The sequence below is a fragment of the Schistocerca gregaria genome, chromosome 4, assembly GCF_023897955.1.
Source record: "Schistocerca gregaria isolate iqSchGreg1 chromosome 4, iqSchGreg1.2, whole genome shotgun sequence".
Taxonomy (NCBI): domain Eukaryota; kingdom Metazoa; phylum Arthropoda; class Insecta; order Orthoptera; family Acrididae; genus Schistocerca; species Schistocerca gregaria.
The window spans coordinates 309,974,689-309,997,344 of record NC_064923.1 but is presented as its reverse complement, the minus strand read 5'-3'; the positions used below and the strand labels follow the sequence as shown (position 1 = coordinate 309,997,344).

Sequence of the window (22,656 nt, the reverse complement as noted above, 5' to 3'; positions counted from 1 at the left end):
AGACAAGTATTCATGTGGGCAAACGACTAAGTACCTATACAGTCCTGTATGCTTGATCAAAAACACATCTGCTGTATCGGGTGCTAATCACCTGGTGCCATTTAAATCCTGCCTGGAATTGGACATGACCCTCCTCCAACCATTGTTCCATATTCACATGACAGTCACGGGAGCCTTGTGAATGCGAGCAGCAATACTGCTAAACAATAAATTGCAGACTTGATGGGCACTATACTCTTCGTTTTCAAATTTTGACACATGCTTGTAGACATTTCCCCTCCTTGCAAGGGGCATAACATGATTTTCTCAGAAACAACCAACATTCAAATGCATTTTCAGAATGAGAATCCTGTTGCATAAAATTTTCTTATGTACAGTAAGTAGGCAGTGCTACTCCAACCTAGAGTGTGTCACTGCACTGAAATGTTAATAATTTGAATATCCAAGTTTGTACATTTATGCCAATTTGACATTTGTTGCATGCCGCCTTGACGGTGTCACAATTTCAATGGCCAGCAGTGAATATTACGATACCACAATAAATCATGGAGACAGTAACTAGAAACTAAATTTTGATTGGTTGTGTATTAAAGATAAGTGAAAATCAATTTTGTTTCAGAACTTGAAAAAGCAGTAAAATAATGCATTGAAAAGATGCAAGGAAATACTCCTGTATGGTGTAAGCCTATTAACACAATGTACTATACCTATATATTTCATAAAGTTCACTGAATAAGTACAAACCTCTGTTTTGAAAACTGCAGAGAAATCTCCAGATTCGGTTGATTTATAGAATACAAGGTATGGATTTAAATGTCCAAAGAAAAACAGAAATGTTTTCTTCTCCAGGTTGTGTCCACTGAACTCTAGAATAACTTCATCTTTACAGGATGAGAGCTCCTCAGAAGTAACAACCACAAAGCTTTGATGATCCCCCACAGGTTGACTTGCATTTGATTGCAGAGGAAGCTGAACCTGGACGGCAACAAAAGAAAATCATCAGATTAATTTGTTAGTTCCTCAGGCTGCTATTTTGCTGAAAAGTAAATTATAAGATAAGTGCCATTTGCAAAGGTTCAGTTTTCAACATAATAAAAAAATTGGAAAATGTGACATTCTTCTGCTGTGTTTCATTATATGGTGTGTATAAAATTAGAGTGAGAGTGAGAGTGAGAGTGAGAGAGAGAGAGAGAGAGAGAGATATTTTGCTTACAGCTAATGCCATTTCACACCTCTCAACATCTGAGGTCTTCCCCATCCCACTCTTGGTGACTCCTGAAGTACAAAACTTTTTTGATATGTCCTAAGCAGTCAACATCATTTCACTTTTCTCTGTAGAGGCCATCTCTTTATTTTCTTTGGTTGTCTATTATGATCTGTTCATTCTAAATGGCAACACATGGTAACATCTCCTCTCAATACTTTTCATAATGATCCTTCACACTCTCATAATTTTTTTTTTTTATTTCTAATTTCTGGCATGGTCTAATCTTGAGAAACCAGCACTTACTCTCAAGTAATCAAATAGCCTGGACGGAAGTTGACTTCGATTTCCCCCCATTTCTTTAAGTCCCAAGCTTATGACAGAAATACACATATGCTTTCTATTATTGTTTTGTGTATACCTCAATAGAAACTTGATGTGCCATGGTCCGTTACATAGATGATTTAGATATAACACAGTATAAAACATGTCCTCCAAAATAAAATATCATTGATGAATGATTTTTGCAGTACATTTTATAAACTTGAAAAAATATAGCCTTTCTGCAGTATAATTTACTGCTGCAACCTCCTGACTCATGCACTTGCTAACGTGCTGCAATCAGAAGATGGAACATTAATTCAGCTGCTGGATCAGGGCATCATACAAGCATTTAAGGCTCATTATCACAGTCAACTGCTCACTTCAGTAGTAAATTCAGATGAGAAACTGGAGGTGTTATTAAAATCTGTAAATTTTAAGAGAGTTGCATATTCAGTAGGCCTGGCATGGCAAAGCATCGGACCAACCACTACTAAGAATTGCTGGAACAAGTGTTCCATTGAAGAAAATGCAACAGATGAACACTGTAGTGACATAGACTTCAATATTAGTGACATCAGTCTGCATGTGATGTTCTACAGTGCAGTATTGGTCTTCGAGACATGAATCATTGGGTAGTTGTAGACAGAAAGAACCAAGTGCGGAGATCACAGGTAACAAGGATATTATTGATGCTTTTTGAAATGAAAGAAGTGAAGCAGTCTAAGAATAGGATGGTGAAGTTGAAGAAGAATGTATAGATGATGTCCCCAGTATGTGCAAAATATTGGATAATATAAATAAAGTGATTATGTGGATGTACCACCACAGTGAACCAAACCAAACTAAGCTCTGGGTGAGCATAAAATAATACAAACTAAAGAAACTGAGTGAAATGACCTGCCAAAGAAAGCTGAATTACATCTTCCAAGCAGCAAAATAATTACATAATGTAGCTTGCAAGCAGTGTTGTATATAATCATACTGTATTTGATAGTGTACTTTATATACCATACTGAATTTCATATTATTGTTTGGTCAACATTTGAGTGAAGTTTGTCGAAAATGTTCTTTAAAGTCAAATGAAGTATGTATAATGTTGGAGTGTTTGTCTTTCCTCACTTTCCATGTGCAGTTTGTCATTACACAGCTCAATCTCTAAATACTGTGGGAGTAACACGTCACCTGACAATCTCATTATAAGGGGCTTCTAATGTGCTTTGTGACCTTATTACTCCGTCTGATTGAATTTAAAGAAGGAAAAAAAGTAACAAACATGGAGATTTGTTTAAAAATCACTGTTGTTTTTCTAGGTACAGTCCACAGGGGGCGATATGCCATCATTCCCATTCTCCAACTGACTAACCTATCCAGATGTAGAGGGACCTATAGTTTGACAGTTTTCCGTGTATTTATTTTTAAGCTCCACTTCTTTCTAAGGCTTCCACTGAATACAGCTAGTCATTCATCAATTATCACCCAGTCATCATCAAACAGGAGAGAGCATAGTTTTATTATCTGCCAATGCAATTCCCACTGGGTTGCATTTACTTTTCCCCTCTTTAGTACTTCTCACACATAAATTTTAAACAACACATTTAGAAACTCAAAAACAGTTGCTCTCATAGACTAATTTCACTCAAAAGAGTGAATGAATAATTCAACTGATATGCGCAACTACAACCAAATGAGTCAGTTGTTTTCCAACAAAAGACTGAAGTGACTTTTTTCATTTGGTTGTTCCTATTATCAGTCCTGACCCAGCATTGCCTGGAAGGCAGGCACTGGAATTACCTCCTAACGAACTGTGGGCATTGCCATGGGGGGGAGTGGCTCATGTGTCTCAACGCTACACACAGTGATACTGGAAGAGCAACCATATCGCAGGAGTATCTGTGGAGAGGCCTCAAAAATATGATTCATGATGAAGGGTGACAGCCTTTTCAGTAGTTCCAGGGACAAAAGTTTGGATGACTGACTGATCTGGACTTCTAACATTAGCCAAAATGGCCTTGTTATGTTGGTATTGCAAATGGATGAGAACAAGTCATTACTTTCCCAAAAATATCTACCTCTTCTATACGACTTAATGATGATGGGATCTTCTTGGGTTAAAATTATCCTGCAGGTGAAATAGTCCCCCATTCAGATCTACAGGTGGGCACTACTCAGGGGGATGTTGTCAACTGGAAAAATGAAACTGACTTTTCCAGATTTAAGCATGTAGTGCTGGAGCCCTTAATGAGATGTCTAAGTTAAAGAATTTTAAAAAACAGAAATGATTATGTTGGATTTAGATATTTTGAGAATTAAGTAAGTGCAATGCCAGGAAAAACCGGATTCCAGGACAAGGGAGTACAAGGTCATCAACACGACATCAAACAGGAGCAATGAACGAGTAGGTTAAACAAGAAAGAAGGCAATAAGAATGCATTATCATAGCCACGATAGACAGAAAGCTAACACACATCACAGTAGTAAAAGTTTGCATACCTACTAAATCTGCAGATGATAAAGGAATTGAAAAATGTACTATGATATAAAATAAATTATTCAGGTAATTAAGGCAGACAAAAATATAGTTGTTACGGGAGCACTGTAATTCAACAGTAGGAAAAGGAAGAGAAGGAAAAACAGGAGTAGAACATGGACTCGGGGGATAGGTATATACTCAGGCCATAATTTAGCAGTTATAAATTGAAGATTAAAACTGAAGAAACTGTGGAAAACTAAGAAATGAAGGCTATGGGTCTTGACACATTGAAAGAACCAGAGGTTGTCGACAGCTTGAAAGGGAGAATAAAGCAACTACTGACTCAAAAGCATTCCTTGAGCCTTGGGAATTAGTTTACTGGGTCTTAACATTTTATTCTGTACCTACAGCCACTCAATTTCACACTGACCCAAGAACCCTTCTGTTCAGCAGAAAATTGATTGCATGTACAAGGTGAGGCAGTTTGCTACAGTGTCCCTAGGATCACTCTTGTCACTATGCTGACTGAATTTCTTTAAGCCCCAGCACCTAACAGAACAACACTTTGTTCCATTTCCATAAAAGGAGAAAAATTTCCTGATCTTTCCTGACCATTTCCTTTCCTGATATGGGCTGTATGGCAACCAGGAAGATTACTCCTTCAATTAGTAACTTATCTATTCTATTGCCTTTATAGATGTTTGCACAGGATGTAAGATGAAACCAAAAGGGGCATCCAGAAAACAATAATGCATCCAACAGTAAAGATTGAACAACGGTTCTATAGAACAACATTTGCAGTACTGAAAATCATACTTGTCTTTTGCTAACATATATTTTTAGTGTTCACTGCCACTGTACAATGAGTTCATTTTTCTGTCAATATGTTTACAGAAGCATGCAGGCTAACCAAAAGAGGTCATTTGTGATAATGTTTGTTAGTAGTTTCAGTACTACACTCCCTGTTTCCAATTAAACATCCCTAAACAAAAAGTAAAAGTTGCAGTATGATCTATGTTGTTAGCAATGTCCAGAAAAAATTTCTTGCCACAAGGTGCACGCACAGAAGTAGCTGGGTGTGCCTGTGGCCTGAAGCCACTGCCTGAGGTTTCTAACTCCACTAACTCCCAATACTCCTTTACAGAATACAAATGTCCCAAGAAATCATGACAGTAAGATCTCTGTAAACCTTTCCCATGGTACACTAACTTGCCATGAGTCAAAGAGATTGGCAAAGAAGAAAGATCTGCCTTATACCTCTGCAAGATACACTCACAGCAGTCTCTCTGCCCAGATCTGAGTGCTTCTGAATCTCATACTCTATTATCAGAATTGCCATTTCATATTATTATATGCTAGCAGAGCTCTCACCTCTGATTAATTTCATCAGTTAACTGTCAGTTAGTCTTTACATCTCCTGTAAAACAGTTGTTTGATAGGGTACAGTCTGACTGACTGTGCTGTCTTCTGCACATGTTAGAGAGAAGTCTGTGTATATTTGGTGCCCACAAAATGAAGCTGGTTATTCAAATCTACCCTGACTGGTTACCTTAATTCCCACCAAGATTAAATTTACACCTTCTCCTCAGTTTTTATCTTGGGTATTACTAATCGCTTCAGCTGTATTTTGATCCTTTTTATTATTGCATTCACTACCAGTTTCATGGCATTAAAGCCATATCTTCAGGTGACATATGATTAAAACATTAGAGTGGAAGAGCTCGGAATCTTTAATCCCAACATTCGTCATCTGTCAAATACAAAACACCAGTAAAAGACAGTATGTCATGGATTAAAAACTGCCAAAATACAATATAGTGGATGGGTCCAAAACAAATCTTATCATAGTGATCACTTCTCCAAATTATATGGAACCGCTTATAGGAGACGAACTCAGTATGACAGAGCACATGGCCGCGCCCCTGTACGCAGTTCCATATGGATGGAGAAGTGCCACTATGATACAATTTGCTTTGGACCCATCCACTAAATTGGATGTTAGCAGTTTTTAATTCATGACATACTGTCATTTAGCGGTGTTTTGTATCTGACAGACATCGAATGTTGGGATGAAAGATTCCGAGCTTTTCCGGTCTATGTTTTGATCGTAAGTCACCTGAATATGTGGCTTTAACTGTGACGAAAACAGTAGTGGTACAGTGATAAAAAGGATCAAAATACAGCTGAAGCAGTTATTAATACCCAAGATGAAGACTCATGACTATGGTTGCCCGAACTACAAGGTTGTTTGCCTCAGTTCTTAGTCCAGTCACCTTCTGCAGCTCGAAGCAATTCGATTTTCTAAAATTTCATTTTGAATTTTCAGATATTTACAATTTCTTACTTTTGTTTTATAGTATACTGTTAAAAAGACTTTTATAACAGAGTACATAACCCAACATTCAACCATAAAGTTGTTGGTAGAGTTGTCTAAGAAGATACCTAAGAACCTTTATGTATTTTCAAGATCACTGCAACTACGGGAAATGGTGAACACTGGTACGTTTTGTCATTAAATGTGACCACCACACCCTCAGCCATGTAACCATCAAGGTCATTTTACTTACACTTAGAAAAGGAACACACTCTCTGAGCCACACCTCTAGTGGCTCCAGGCTACAAGCACCCTTTGCTGCCGTAATAAAGGACAGATGGCAGCAGCTGCTCAGCCCAGCCCCATTTGCACTTGGAGCCTCTTCACTATAACACCATCATTCTTTGTTAGTGCAGTGAGCCTCATCCTTGTAAATATTGTGATAGCTGGACTCTGTTTCTTGCTGCATTATTTGTAATGAGCCTTCATAAGATTAGAGAAATACAAGTTAAGTGGTTCTTCTGTTTATTGTATTATCTTGTTCATTAATCATTTCTGATCCTGTCCAGCTTTCCTACGATGACAGCTACTGCACCACTCTGTAGCGCACATCTCTTTAACGTTGTGTACAAAGTCATACAAAACACATTACACATGCAACTGGCAATTGTTGTGGTGCTGCATTATCTTTAGTAATGTCTTCTCAGGGCCCAGCAATTGGCTTTGTAAAAGCTGTGGCATGCTTAAAATGAAATGATTTTCACACACCATTACAACATATTTATTTGGCAAACCTTAACTCTATTTTTTCTAACAAGGGAGCTCAAAGCAGTTGTTACCCCAAACCACCCTGTTAGCTGAGCTATGGATTTCGCACAGTATCTCACTTTCATTTACCATGGAGACACATTTAACACACGTTTCTGCACCTCTACATTCAAGAGTGACATGTCCACAGTTTTTACCATTGTGGCACCCTAATTTGGAATATATGATGATACTGTAAGACAAACTCAACTTTGATATCACATGGCAATGTTTAAGTGTCGAAGTCAAAAGTGAAGTTAGATGTTTCTTTCTAATATGCAGTAAACTAATTTTTTTTATAACCTTCCTTCACTTCTGATTCAGGAATGCGCACGAGTTCTATGCACTGATCATCATACCAACACCCAAGGTGTTGCATTATTCCAGTTTAACAAGCGGGTAGTTGCCCAAGAGATAGCAGTTGTACCTGAAAGTGACCCATTTTGCAGTCTCTGTACTGATACATTAACATATAAATTCTCTAGACGTATCTGAAATGAAATGAGAACACTTAACTTCACCAAATAGACTCTACTTCTTATGATTAAAAACAATTTCTTCTGACAACAAGGGGAAGGCCTCAGACACGGCCAACCGATTCGGCTCAGATTTCCTCTTTTCTGGAAAAGTTTGTGTTTGCGGACCGCATACATGATGATGAAAAAGACTCTGTTTACAATTATCTATCGATCCCTCCAATTTTGAGTCAATTGCTCATCATAACTTTTAGGGGCGATTTTTTCAAAATTTCAGGGGTGTTCGTTTTAGGTTGTACACAAGCAACCTGCCAAATTTGAGCCGAATCGTTTGGCCGTGTCTGAGGCCTTCCCCTTGTGAGACACACATCATAACTTTTTATAGTTTACAATTATCTAATGAGCTAGCTTCTCCAGTTCTTGTAACAAGCTGCATGTTAGTTCTCAACACCAATTAACAATCATCAGTAGAAGTATTTTTTAGTATGGCTTATTTAGGTTTTGCATTCAAGGTACCTGCCCACCAAAGAATAACTCACAGTGCATGAGGAAGCGTACAGCAACTTAATGGAATGTGGCCTATTTTCAATGGGTACACACTGACAGTAGCTTCACCTGAACAGCCATTTACATATTCAGTGGGGTTGCTAACCATGAGACTCAGTTGTTTTAAGAGAGGTTTATATCATTCCTGTAATGTCATTGGTTAATTCACAGCATTTGGACAATATCACCTGACTGAATATTTGAAAAAGTGTAACCTTACAGGGTACGTTCCGAAAGTAATGCAACTGAATTTCCCGCGCCGCTCCTAGTAGTCGGAGTGGGAGCGGGCCACATGGAGTAGGTGGGGGGGACGCTAAGCTTTGCCGCGAAACCGGTTTCAGTGCTCTCCAAGCTGTGGAAGCGGCAGGACGTCTGTTATTGTAAACCTCTGCGCGCCGACCGTGTCACGGAAAAGACGAAAAGACCAACCGAGCGGAAATTTCAAGTCAACTTTTGCAACGTGTTGAAATTGAACCTGATTATTTGGACAACGTCATCACTGGTGATGAAACCTGGGTTTTTGAATACGACCCAGAAACAAAACGCCAAAGCTCTGAGTGGCACACTGATCAGTCCCCCAAGCCCAAAAAGGCAAGAATGAGCAAATCAAAAGTGAAAACAATGCTCATTGTCTTTTTCGACAGCAAAGGAGTGGTCCATAAGGAGTTTGTTCCTCAAGGACAGACAGTTAACGCTGCCTACTACGTGGATGTGCTGGAAAGACTCCGCAAAAGGGTCGTCAGGACGAGAAAGGACATCTCCGCTACCTGGCAACTCCATCACGACAATTCGCCTTGCCACAACGCGCTACGAGTCCGCGAGTTCCTGGCCAAACACCAGGTGCCAACGCTGCCCCACCCCCCCTATAGTCCTGACCTCTCCCCAGCTGACTTCTTTTTGTTTCCTAGGATTAAGTCAGCCCTGAAAGGAACCCGTTTTTCGTCCATAGACGAGATCCAATCCGCCGTGACGAAGACCTTGCGAGAGGTCCCAGAAGACGCCTTCCAGGGCGCGTACCGGTCATGGCAGAGTCGCTGGGAAAAATGTGTAGAGGCCCAAGGACAGTACTTTGAAGAATTTTAAGTGTTTGTGCAAATCTGTTCAATAAATTACTTTTAAAAAAATAATTGCATTACTTTCGGAACGCACCCTGTATGTTAAAATGTACACATATAGATAAAAACAGGTATTGTAGATGAATATATGTCAATAAAGAGAGTGAAACAAATTTGGCAGCTCAAGAGCACTAAAAAACAGTTCACATCATGTTTATTACAACAAAAAGTGTACAGCATTGTTCACAAAAGAACAAGGCAAAATTTCAGATAGCGTACTTAAAAACTGTGCCTAGTAATATAAACATAGCAGCAGGACGAAGAGCAACCTAACAGAGATGACTAAGTTCTAAGAGCAGCGGCTCCACTGGCTGGTAGCTGTTGACCTGGGTTAGTTCTTTACAAAAGCTCAACGCATCTGTTCTTCTTTAAACTTAACTGCAGTACCTGGTCAATGAAAACATTTGTTCAGGTTTATTCCTCCTCTTTCTTAGGATTCTGCAGCTGCTATTGCATTTCATGGTCGTAGGAAGATTCTCATCTCTCCTCAGTTAGAGTAACAAATAACTATTATTATTACTTTCCCTGGATTCTATCTAGTTAAATGAGATGTAGTGTGGTGCAGAAAGTTACTACTACGTGAATATTAGGTAAAATGCAGCCCCTGCATGCATTATAGTATCTATGTTTCATTCTATACCAAGTCAGGTTTAATATTTTAAAGGAATACTACATTTACTACGTATCTTTAAAACATATTGAGTCTATTATAAGAAACTAAGATAAGTTTTAAAAGTTACCTATCGCACTGATGCACAATATCCGATTTTCCTTTCGTAACATTATCAAAGATGGCATTAGAAAGCAGATCCAAATTTCATCTAACAGGGTTCATCAAATGCCTGAATAGAAGTCCAGCTATAAGTTAAGAGCATCATATGCAATAAGTTCCTTGAAACTAACACTACTGAATGAATTCTGTATCTAACTAGAACAAATAATCCAATTCAAACATAACAAACAATTGAGAGTTCAATTTGAAATGTTAACAATTTTATGAAAAGGTACATTGCTACTCACTGTAAAGATGACACAGTTACAGACAAGCAAAATGAAAAGAAAATGGCCATGTGGCATGAGGTGTCCTTGCTTGTATGTATGCGTGTGTGTAATCATTTCTGAAAAAGTTTTCAATGTCTGTAAGTCTTTTCGTTGTGCACGTCTGCAACACAAAGTGACATCTTTACAGTGAGCAGCAATCTATCCTTTTAATAATACAAATCAAACATAAATTATTTAAGAAGTAAAGGTAACTACAAACCAAGTAAAACTGGCCTTGAGTCATTGAAAGGAACATAAAAAAAGACTGAAAACTTTGCTAACATTTGTAAATACCCCTTTTCTGTGTTTTAGAAAACAAACAAACAAACAAACAAACAAACAAACACACACACACACACACACACGCCTATATAATTATATAGTGCTGGTTGACTACTAATTCAAATATAGAAGGAAATAAAAGTGAAATCACACACAAAAGATTTTTACTATGTGCAGAAATTACATAAAGAAAGACATTTAAATAAGAACAAAAACTATTTTTCTTGACTTTACATTTGTGCCCAATTTACTGAAATCAGTAAGGCAGAAACAATATTTAGTGCTTTTTTTCCTTGTCTCATACTGACGTGCAATGCTTGAGTGGGATATTTCTCAGGGCTTCTAAAATTAAAAATGGGTACTGGCCTATTATATATGTATCTCTTATACAACACACAACCTTGGCTGAAATTCTTAAAGCATCTACGTATGAGCACTGGGGTGGTTTGAATCCACTGCTAAAGTGATGGACATATAAGAATGGGATTCTGAGTGTTGTATAGTAGCAAGTACAAGGCGCGTCCCAATGGTAAGTTTCCCTATCTTTCTTTCTATTCAAAGACAACTTAGTTACATGATAAACTTTGTTGGCAACAGCTACAGAAATGTTTGAGATATTTTTTGATGTATTCACCAAATTAATTGAGACTCTGTCATATCGTGGGATCAACTTTTGTATTCCTGTGTTATAGAAGGCTGCCACTTGTGAAGGGAACCAGTGTTTGACAGTCGTGTTCAGCTCTTTGTCACTGTCGAAACATTTGCTGGAGGACAGGAATTTCTTGAGGTGCAAGAAAGGATGGAAATTGCTGTAAGAAAGATCAGGACTGTATGCTGGACGATCAAACACTCCCACCTGAACTTTTGCAAAACAGTTGCTGTGCACCGAGATGCATGGGGACGAGCACTGTCACAGAACAGCACAACACCCGCAGTAGGCATTCCACACCACTTGTTCTGAACGGTTTGTCACAGTTTCCACATTGTTTCACAGTAACAGTGAGCATTCACTGTTTCACATCTGAGCTGGAAGTCAATGAGCAGAATGTCCTTCCTGTCCCACAACACTCTGCACACCACATTCTGCACTGACACAGTCAGTCGGGATTTCGTCTTGACCAGAGATCCACTGTGATGCCAATGCATTGACTGCTGCTTGGTTTCCGGAGTCACGGCAGAAATCCCCATCTCATAACCCGAGATGATCCTGTCAAGGAACTCATCACCATCATGGTGATACTGCTTCTGACCTGTCCGTGTCGCTCCAAAGCATTTCGTTTTGTGTCCTATGGTGTCACACATCTTAGCACCCACCTGACACACAATTTCTTGAATAGCAGTTGTCCTTGTTACTCTCCGCAAATGCTTTTTGAAGCCAACCTTCATAGGTTTGAAATATTTATCAGGCACTATTTGCAATCTAGTTACAGTTAAACAGAAAGAAACTGAATCAGTCTCAACATTCTGGTAGTCACAGTGTCCTAACAGGAGCAAACAAATTTATCTTGTCATAGAACTATAAAACAGCACAAGTCTCACATCCCCCCCCTCCCCCCCCCCCAATCTTTCTATATACCTTCTAATGTCAGGAAATATGTTCATCAGTATCGCCACTTTTGTGACAGGTGAGACACGAACTGCATCTACGAAATGCGTGAATTCTGTTACTTAACAAAAAAATTTAATTTTCTTTTAACTATCCATTAATATCTCAATTCAGAACCACTCTAACTTATTACATTATTTAAAAATAGATAATGTTCTCTCTAAAACTCTCCATATATCTGTGAGAGATGTCACTAAGGTTGTTTTGATTATGCTGCGGAAGTTTCACTGGGAAGCCCTTAAACAAACGCCATACAGTTTCGATCTGTACCCTGGTGGTTTCTGTGTTTTTGGTGTCCTGAAGAAAAAAATTCATGACCTTCGATTTGCTTCAGGTGAAGGGGTGCACACCTACCATCATAGTTCCATAGGCAAATGCAAATGTTCATCCATGAAAGCATTGACAGCCTCATCTCTCAGTGGGATAAATGTATTATCAGTTTTGGAAATTATTTTTGATGTAATAAACAGTTTACTTACTTTTTCCATCTGTCTTTTTTCCCCATTTGAATTCCCCTTATTGACTGGTAAATTCTACGAATTAAAAAGGAAAGACAGGAAATCTACATGTGAAACCAAACAAAGTGCTACGGACACTCAGAAGAAACGTAAATAGCAACAGAAGGAAAATAAATCTCCAAAGACAAGAAATGTTGTTGTTGTGGTCTTCAGTCCTGAGACTGGTTTGATGCAGCTCTCCATGCCACTCTATCCTGTGCAAGCCTCTTCATCTCCCAGTACCTACTGCAACCTACATCCTTTTGAATCTGCTTAGTGTATTCATCTCTTGGTCTCCCTCTACGATTTTTACCCTCCAATACTAAATTGGTGATCCCTTGATGCCTCAGAAAGTGTCCTACCAACCGATCCCTTCTTCTCGTCAAGTTGTGCCACAAACTTCTCTTCTCCCCAATCCTATTCAGTACCTCCTCATTAGTTATGTGATCTACCCATCTAATCTTCAGCATTCTTCTGTAGCACCACATTTCAAAAGCTTCTATTCTCTTCTTGTCCAAACTATTTATCGTCCATGTTTCACTTCCACACATGGCTACACTCCATACAAATACTTTCAGAAATGACTTCCTGACACTTAAATCTATACTCGATGTTAACAAATTTCTCTTCTTCAGAAACGCTTTCCTTGCCATTGCCAGTCTACATTTTATATCCTCTCTACTTCGACCATCATCAGTTATTTTGCTCCCCAAATAGCAAAACTCCTTTACTACTTTGAGTGTCTCATTTCCCAATGTAATTCCCTCAGCATCACCCAACTTATTCGACTACATTCCATTATCATCATTTTGCTTTTGTTGATGTTCATCTTATATCCTCCTTTCAAGACGCTGTCCATTCCATTCAACTGCTCTTCCAAGGCCTTTGCTGTCTCTGACAGAATTACGATGTCATCGGCGAACCTCAAAGTTTTTATTTCTTCTCCATGGATTTTAATACCTACTCCAAATTTTTCTTTTGTTTCCTTTACTGCTTGCTCAATATACAGATTGAATAACATCGGGGAGAGGCTACAACCCTGTCTTACTCCCTTCCCAACCACTGCTGCCCTTTCATGTCCCTCGACTCTTATAACTGCCATCTGGTTTCTGTACAAATTGTAAATAGCCATTCGCTCCCTGTATTTTACCCCTGCCACCTTTAGAATTTGAAAGAGAGTATTCCAGTCAACATTGTCAAAAGCTTTCTCTAAGTCTACAAATGCTAGAAACGTAGATTTGCCTTTCCTTAATCTTTCTTCTAAGATAAGTCGTAAGGTCAGTATTGCCTCACGTGTTCCAGTATTTCTACGGAATCCAAACTGATCTTCCCTGAGGTCGGCTTCTACCAGTTTTTCCATTCTTCTGTAAAGAATTCGTGTTAGTATTTTGCAGCTGTGGCTTATTAAACTGATTGTTCGGTAATTTTCACATCTGTCAACACCTGCTTTCTTTGGGATTGGAATTATTATATTCTTCTTGAAGTCTGAGGGTATTTCGCCGTCTCATACATCTTGCTCACCAAATGGTAGAGTTTTGTCGGGACTGGCTCTCCCAAGGCCGTCAGTAGTTCTAATGGAATGTTGTCTACTCCGGGGGCCTTGTTTCGACTCACGTCTTTCAGTGCTCTGTCAAACCCTTCACGCAGTATCGTATCTCCCATTTCATCTTCATCTACATCCTCTTCCATTTCCATAATATTGTCCTCAAGTACATCGCCCTTGTATAGACCCTCTATATACTCCTCCCACCTTTCTGCTTACCCTTCTTTGCTTAGAACTGGGCTTCCATCTGAGCTCTTGATATTAATACAAGTGGCTCTCTTTTCTCCAAAGGCCTCTTTAATTTTCCTGTAGGCAGTATCTATCTTACCCCTTGTGAGATAAGCCTCTACATCCTTACAATTGTCCTCTAGCCATCCCTGCTTAGCCATTTTGCACTTCCTGTTGATCTCATTTTTGAGACGTTTGTATTCCTTTTTGCCTGCTTCATTTACTGCATTTTTATATTTTCTCCTTTCATCAATTAAATACAATATTTCTTCTGTTACCCAAGGATTTCTGCTAGCCCTCGTCTTTTTATCTACTTGATCCTCTACTGCCTTCACTACCTCATCCCTCAGAGCTACCCATTCTTCTTCTACTGTATTTCTTTCCTCCATTACTGTCAATTGTTCCATTATGCTCTCGCTGAAACTCTGTACAACCTCTGGTTCTTTCAGTTTATCCAGGTCCCATCTCCTTAAATTCCCACATTTTTGCAATTTCTTCAGTTTTAATCTACAGGTCATAACCAATAGATTGTGGTCAGAGTCCACATCTGCCCCTGGAAATGTCTTACAATTTAAAACCTGGTTCCTAAATCTCTGTCTTACCATTATATGATCTATCTGATACCTTTTAGTATCTCCAGGGTTCTTCCATGTATACAACCTTCTTTCATGGTTCTTAAACCAAGTGTTACCTATGATTAAGTTGTGCTCTGTGTAAAATTCTACCAGGCGGCTTCCTCTTTCATTTCTCTCCCCCAATCCATATTCACCTACTACATTTCCTTCTCTCCCTTTTCCTACACTCGAATTCCAGTCACCCATGACTATTAAATATTCGTCACCCTTCACTATCTGAATAATTTCTTTTATTTCATCATAAATTTCTTTGTCATCTGCAGAGCTAGTTGGCATATAAACTTGTACTACTGTAGTAGGTGTGGGCTTCATATCTATCTTGGCCACAATAATGTATTCACTATGCTGTTTGTAGTAGCTTACCCACATTCCTATTTTCCTATTCATTATTAAACCTACTCCTGCATCACCCCTATTTGATTGTGTGTTTATAACCCTGTAGTCACCTGACCAGAAGTCTTGTTCCTCCTGCCACCGAACTTCACTAATTCCCACTATATCTAACTTTAACCTATCCATTTCCCTTTTTAAATTTTTTAACCTACCTGCCCGATTAAGTGATCTGACATTCCACGATCCGATCCGTAGAACGCCAGTTTTCTTTCTCCTGATAACGACATCCTCTTAAGTAGTCCCCATCCGGTGATTCGAATGGGGGACTATTTTACCTCCGGAATATTTTACCCTAGAGGACACCATCATCATTTAATCATACAGTAAAGCTGCATGCCCTCGGGAAAAATTACGCCCGTTGTTTCCCCTTGCTTTCAGCCATTCGCAGTACCAGCACAGAAAGGCCATTTTGGTTAGTGTTACAAGGCCAGGTCAGTCAATCATCCAGACTGTTGCCCTTGCAACTACTGAAAAGGCTGCTGCCCCTCTTTAGGAACCACACATTTGTCTGGCCTCTCAACAGATACCCCTCCTTTGTGGTTGCACCTACGGTACGGCCATCTGTATCGCTGAGGCACGCAAGCCTCCCCACCAACGGCAAGGTCCATTGTTCATGGAAGGAAGAACAAGAAATATGTTTGTTTATCTCTGTCTTCAGCATGGCACTTTAATATGCAAAAATAGCTGTGAGAACGAAACAACTGGTGCAAAGAAGAGATACAAATCAATGAGGTGATAACTATTACTGTCAAACAGTGTTTTCTTTACACTTTACCATGTATTTTGTAAAGAAAGAAGACTGAATTGCCTTTATTCTGTCCAAGATACCTTCATTTACTACTTGGTTTTATTTGAACTTAAACTAAAAATGTATATCGCAGAGACTTTGTGACAAATGTTATTGGCCAGGAGAGAGAATTAATGGAGTGTTAAGTAGACGATATCATGATTACGGAAATACAAGCAACACAGTACCTATAAGAACGCTCCATCACTGGGACTGAAACTAAAAAACAGAGAATTTTCATCATTAAAACTTATGGCAAACTTTTAGTACCACTAGCAGAATTCGTCAATCTCTTTATTTATCATTGCAAACTGGAAGAGTATGGAAGCAATCTGGAACGCAATATACAATAAGAATATCAGGACCATCAACCTCCAAATCATATGGATTCATTACCTAATCTTATATTATATATATATATATATATATATATATATATATATATATATATATATATATATATATATATATATATATATATATAAAAAAAAAACAGCATTAATTCTTTGCAATGTGTTACTCTTCACAATCTGTTAATTACATGGCACATTAATTTTGTGTGGTCTTGTTCTAGACCCATGGAAATGAGTACTAGTAAGTGCACGCAATTTTTAAAGTTTTATAACTCCTTTATTAAAATATACTTACTTCACAAACAGTTATAACACATTAGTCATATTTTTTCTCATAAAATAATTTCCCCTCATCCTGACTTCTCCATCACAACTGTGGGCATGAATAGTACATATGAAAATTCATTTATTTTCCAAATTTTGAGGGCACAAGTGACTACATTATACCTGCTACAAATAGTTTTTATTATTTTTTTACATAGCGATAAATAACTCAACACATAAATGTGGTAATATCAACAAAGGTCTCTGACCAGCTGTAGATTGCCAACAGCATGATGAGAACAAACTGCAGCACCCTTAACTAATAGAAGCCATGCAAGAAAATTTGGTATGCTCATTTTTTTCCATAGTAAATATTGTGATTTTACTGTTCTTCCTCCTTGAAACTGTACAAATTCCTGAAGTCTCTTCATAAGCTTTATATGTACCTTTATTAGCGCATATGCAATTTAAATTTAAGAAAACACACGGATATATGGAGATATAAAGATGTAGTGTAACATTTATACTCACAATCATGTCTTAGATATATGGACAGTTTTAAAGAGCATTTATCTATTTTTAAATAATGTGATAAGCTGATGCATTTCTGAACTGAAACACCAATAGATAGCTAAAAGAAAATTTACATTACTCCGCAATAATAAATTTACACAGCTGGTCATACTGTACCTTGTAGTTGTAATCTGATTCTTACACCCATGATAATGTACCTTTCACAAAAGTGACGACACTGATTAACATACCTTCTAACAGGGGAATGTAAATGGGAGGGCATAGCTAGACTTTATATCCTCTAGTTTTCTGAGAAAATAAATGAGTTTGGATCTGTTAGAACAGTCTGTGACTAACAGGATGTTAAATGACTGACTGAATTTCTTTCTGTTTAAATGTTGCTACTGATTGTTGAGACACTCTCAGAAATTGACCGAAATAATCACAATCATTATTAGCATATGGCTACTTGTATTATATACAAGTAGAAAGAGCAAATGTAGGCAGTCCTTAATAATTATGTTTCACTTGGCTGTCTTAAAGCTACATACATATCTCAGTCCTCTTTGCTATGCGTTTGCTACTTTCATTATTTTGGCAAAAATTCTCTATGAGAACTACTGACACAAAAACTTTATTAAATGAGTAACTACTCTGCTGGCAAGTGGACATCTCGATGGTCAAAATAATGAAGGTAACCCAAAGAGTTAGATCCTTCAGACTGATTTTTATTTTCGGATACAATCACAATTATGTTTCCAGACTACTGGTTTTGACCATCTCAAACGACCATTCATGTCCTCCACAGCAAAACTACGCTTTCTCACTCAACGCATTGCCCTTTGCTGCACATGTAGTTGAGGACGGTCATTTGAAGTCACTTATTTGGAAACATAATTGTGTTTGTATAAGAAAATAAAAATAGTTCTTAACAACAGAAATAATGGCCACCTCCAGTTTAAAAGAAATATCCTACTTTTTAAAAGGTAATAAATTGTGCTTTTTTTCATTGATTTTTTGATTTGTATGTTTATTATGGTGCACTAAGCAGTGGCAAACCCATTGGCCAATACGAGAGTACAAACCTGCACAGGTGGGAGAGGAGGGCGGGGGGGGGGGGGGGGGGGGGGGGTGCACAAAGACAGCTGTGCATGAGATTTTCTGACAGAAAACAAGGCATTGTTCCCAAGCTGGGATTAGCTCAGAGCCACTGTGCAAGTGTCACAGCATACAAAATAGATGGCGGCAGTCCTTAGTCTCAGTGACTGGCAGACATTGAGACTATGAAAAATCCACATCTACAGGATGGGAGGAGATAAACTGGTGGTTTGGCATGATGACTGGGAAAACCAGTGAGTTACAGGCATTGGCGTGAGATATAGGTGGGGTACCCAGCACAGCTCAACTGAATGGCCAGTACAGACGATAAGCAAACCTAATATCAATAAAAATCATTCCAAGTATTTACTGAAAAGAAAAGAGCATTGTTACAAAGAGAAAAATAAGACAATGCATGTTTGAAATTGCACCCTCAATCAAGCAAATAGCTTTTAAGTTATACACTCCTCCCACGTCTCTACCTGTATACAAGACTATTTCATTTTCTCTCTCTCTCTCTCTCTCTCTCTCTCTTTCTCTCTCTCTCTCTCTCTCTCTCTCTCACTCTCACACACACACACACACAAAATCATTTCATAGGTTGGCAACACTCACAATGTGGATGAAAACAAACTAATTGACACAAACATTATGGCAGTAAAGAAAGTCAATTGTAGATAGTGCAGCACAGGAAATATTGAAGAATGCCAAAAACTATCAAGTGCAGATGTGAAATGAAGCCTGTCGACACCAACCACTGCTAGCAAGAAGGAAATGAGCAGATTATATAAAGTAACACCATAAGTAACTTGCAGACCAACTTTATAAAGAAAACACTGTAGTTAACATAAGACAATAAAAAAATTGTGCAAATGTGTGTATCCAATTTACAGAATAACCACAGAAGATGCTTTGTAAATAAAAGCAAAATGCATTTGGTGTAATTCTTTTTAATTAGACTGCAGTCCACTCAAGACAGATAATCTATAGTAACAGAAATAGTAGCTTTTTTTTGTAAACATGATGTATTTTGAATTCTGGCCAGATTTTGCATTCTGTACATGAATTTTTTCCAAAATAGTTAATAAAACAAGGAATGTTGTGGCATCATAGTAAAGTACACTTAGATATGTACATATAAATATATTTAATTTTGTTTTTATTTATTAAGAACAAAACAGCTTGTAGTGGCATTTACACCAACAAAATGTCAATTATTGGATGAACTAATTAACTTAGTAGAAAACAAGAGGACAGCAGTGGAATGTGGAAGAAATTTTCATGCTAAATGACAAATCAGACGTATGTATAGTACAGAATTAATAGTTTTTAATTCTGTACTCGAAGACTGAAATGTGTGAACTTGAGTCATGCAAGTGCTTAAATAGCCAGCAGCCTGTTTGTGCGGGATCTTTTATTAGTCAGACATTTCCCAGAGACAGAGCGATTAATATGTATGTTGGTTGGTTGGCTGGCTGATCTGGGGGGAGGGGACTGAAAAGCAAGGTTATCGGTCCCACAATCTAGAATAGCAGAAAGCAAGGGAGAAACAACACAAACAGCACAGGCCAGTCAATGTGCAAACAAAGAGGGAAAAAGAATGTCAGGGCAGCAAGAAGAGGAAAGGACAGAAAGGGGGTGTGGGTGGAAACGGGGAGAGCACGGGTGCCTCAGAAACACTAAGCACAGTCAGGCACTAGCTGTCCCGACAACTACACCATACCATTATCATGGTGCAATGGAGACGACATCGTGGGGAGAAGATACAAGAAAAAAGAGAAACAAAACAGCACAACAGGCCACACAGAGAAAGGAGGGGTGTGAAGGCAAAGTCAAAGCCTCCATAACCAACACCTATTCTAACTGAGGGCCTAATTCCAGAGGAAGATTCAAGGATATACACCTAAGAGTACAAACCATTTTCCAAAGAAAACCGTGAACAGACATAATGACACAAGGGTCTTCTGATAAAACACCTGAGAGAAGGAAGGTGGGATGGCATATTTAGTGCGAAGGGTAAAAAAGCAGGGGAAGTCGTGCAAAATATGGATCACCGTTAGTGGAGCACAGCTACTACAAGGGGAGGGGAGGGGTTATTGTGGAGTAAAAAACCTTGAGTCAACCTAGTATGGCCAATACGAAGAGAGAAAAGGATGGTAAATTCCCGCCATGAGATGCAGAGGTAAGAATGCCACAGTGTGGAAGACTCCATGATGGCACTAAGTTTATTGGACAACGTGGATGGTCTCCCAAGACTCACCCTGCGACTTTACGCAGAGGGATTTGATGTCAAGCCATAAATCTATCCCTAGAGGGGTCACAGAGAATAGGGAGTATTATTTGTTATTCTGTAACCAAAAGAAAAGTGACAAGTAGAAATCTGCAAGGAAATTTCAGAAAGATGATTTCTCTGAGCAATAACTGAAAAATATTGGCAGGTATGAGACAGATGGTGTACTTCAAGACGTTTCCTATGGTATAGTTCTTCAGTTTTTCCGTGCTGACATCAACTCTTACTTGTTTATTATGTTTACACGATTCATCTTGACAATTTTTAATAGAACAGCTTAGAGAATCTATTTGCCACTAACTTCTATTATTTGAGCTCATTCCTTTTGTTAGCAAGTTAACTATTTATAAACTTACACTAAATCAATAACACATGACAATATGGAGAAAGCTGAAGAGATACACCACAGCAAACCATCAATATTACTTCAACTCTCTTCCATCTGCTACTTTTGCCAGTTATTTCCGAAGGAACAAATGTTTCTGTATGTTGATCACAGATTTCTCTAATGCTTTTCCTATTGTTACACAAACTATACTACTATATAAGACAAGTCACTGCTTAATGATGTTACCAAAAATCTTCAAGTGTACAATTTGCTTCAAAGTTTTACATGATACTCTAATGAGCCCTCCCTCCCATGAACCACGGAACTTGCCATTGGTGGGGAGGCTTGCGTGTCTCAGCCACACAGATAGCCGTACCATAAGAGCAACCACAACAGAGAGGTATCTGCCGAGAGGCCAGACAAATATGTGGTTCTTGAAGCAGGACAGCAACCTTTCAATAGTTGCAGGGGCAGCAGTATGGATGACTGACTGATCTGTAACATTAACCGAAATGGCCCTGATATGTTGGTATGCGAACGACTGAAATCAAGGGGAAACTACAGCCATAATTTTTCCCCGAGGGCATGCAGCATTACTATATGGTTAAATGATGATGGTGCTCTCTTGGGTAAAATATTCCGGGGGTAAAATAGTCCCCCATTCAGATCTCTGGGCAGGGACTACTCAGGGCATCATTATCACGAGAAACAAAACTGACATTCTACGGATCGGAGTGTGGTATGTCAGATCCCTTAATAGGGCACGTGCGACAAAAAAATATATATAAGGGAAATGGATAGGTTAAAGTTAGATATAGTGGGAATTAGTCAAGTTTGGTGGCATGAGGAACAACACCTTTGGTCAGGTGAATATAGGGTTATAAATACAAAATCAAATAGGGGTAAGTAACGTAGGAGTACGCTTAATAATGAAAAAAACAATAGGAGTGCGGGTAAGCTACTACAAACAGCATAGTGAACGCATTATTGTAGCAAAGACAGACTCGAAGCCCACACCTACCACTGTAGTACAAGTTTGTGAGGCAACAAGCTCCGCAGATGAAGAGAGTGAAGAAATGTATGATAAAAGAGATTACTTAGATAGAGAAGGGAGACGAAAATTTAATAGTCATGGGGGACTGGAATTCAACAGTACGAAAAGGAAGAGAAAGAAAAGTAATAGGTGAATATGGAATGGGGTAAGGAATGAAAGAGTAAGCCACCTGGTAGAATTTTGCACAGAGCATAACTTAATCATAGCTAACACTTGGTTTAAGAATGATGAAAGAAGGTTGTACATGTGGAAGAGGCCTGGAGACACTGAAAGGTTTCAGATAGATTATAATGATAAGACAGAGATTTAGGAACCAGATTTTAAATTGTAAGACATTTCCAGGGGCAGATGTGGACTCTGACCACAATTTATTGGTTATGAACTGCAGATTACCAACTGAAGAAACTACAAAAAGGTGTGAATTTAAGGAGATGAGACCTGGAAAAACTGAAAGAACCAGAGGCTGTAGAGAGTTTAAGACAGAGCAT

At 38.5% G+C, this 22,656-nt stretch overlaps 1 protein-coding gene across 1 annotated transcript in view; it reads right to left on the bottom strand.

Annotated features, from left to right (window-relative positions):
* LOC126267003 (copine-8-like) overlaps positions 1-22,656 on the bottom strand; it is a 113,833-nt gene that overhangs the window by 31,897 nt on the left and 59,280 nt on the right. Inside the window, exon 3 of the mRNA XM_049971764.1 lies at positions 745-975. Within this exon, the coding sequence (XP_049827721.1) occupies positions 745-975 (231 nt within the window). The remainder of the gene's footprint in view (positions 1-744; positions 976-22,656) is intronic.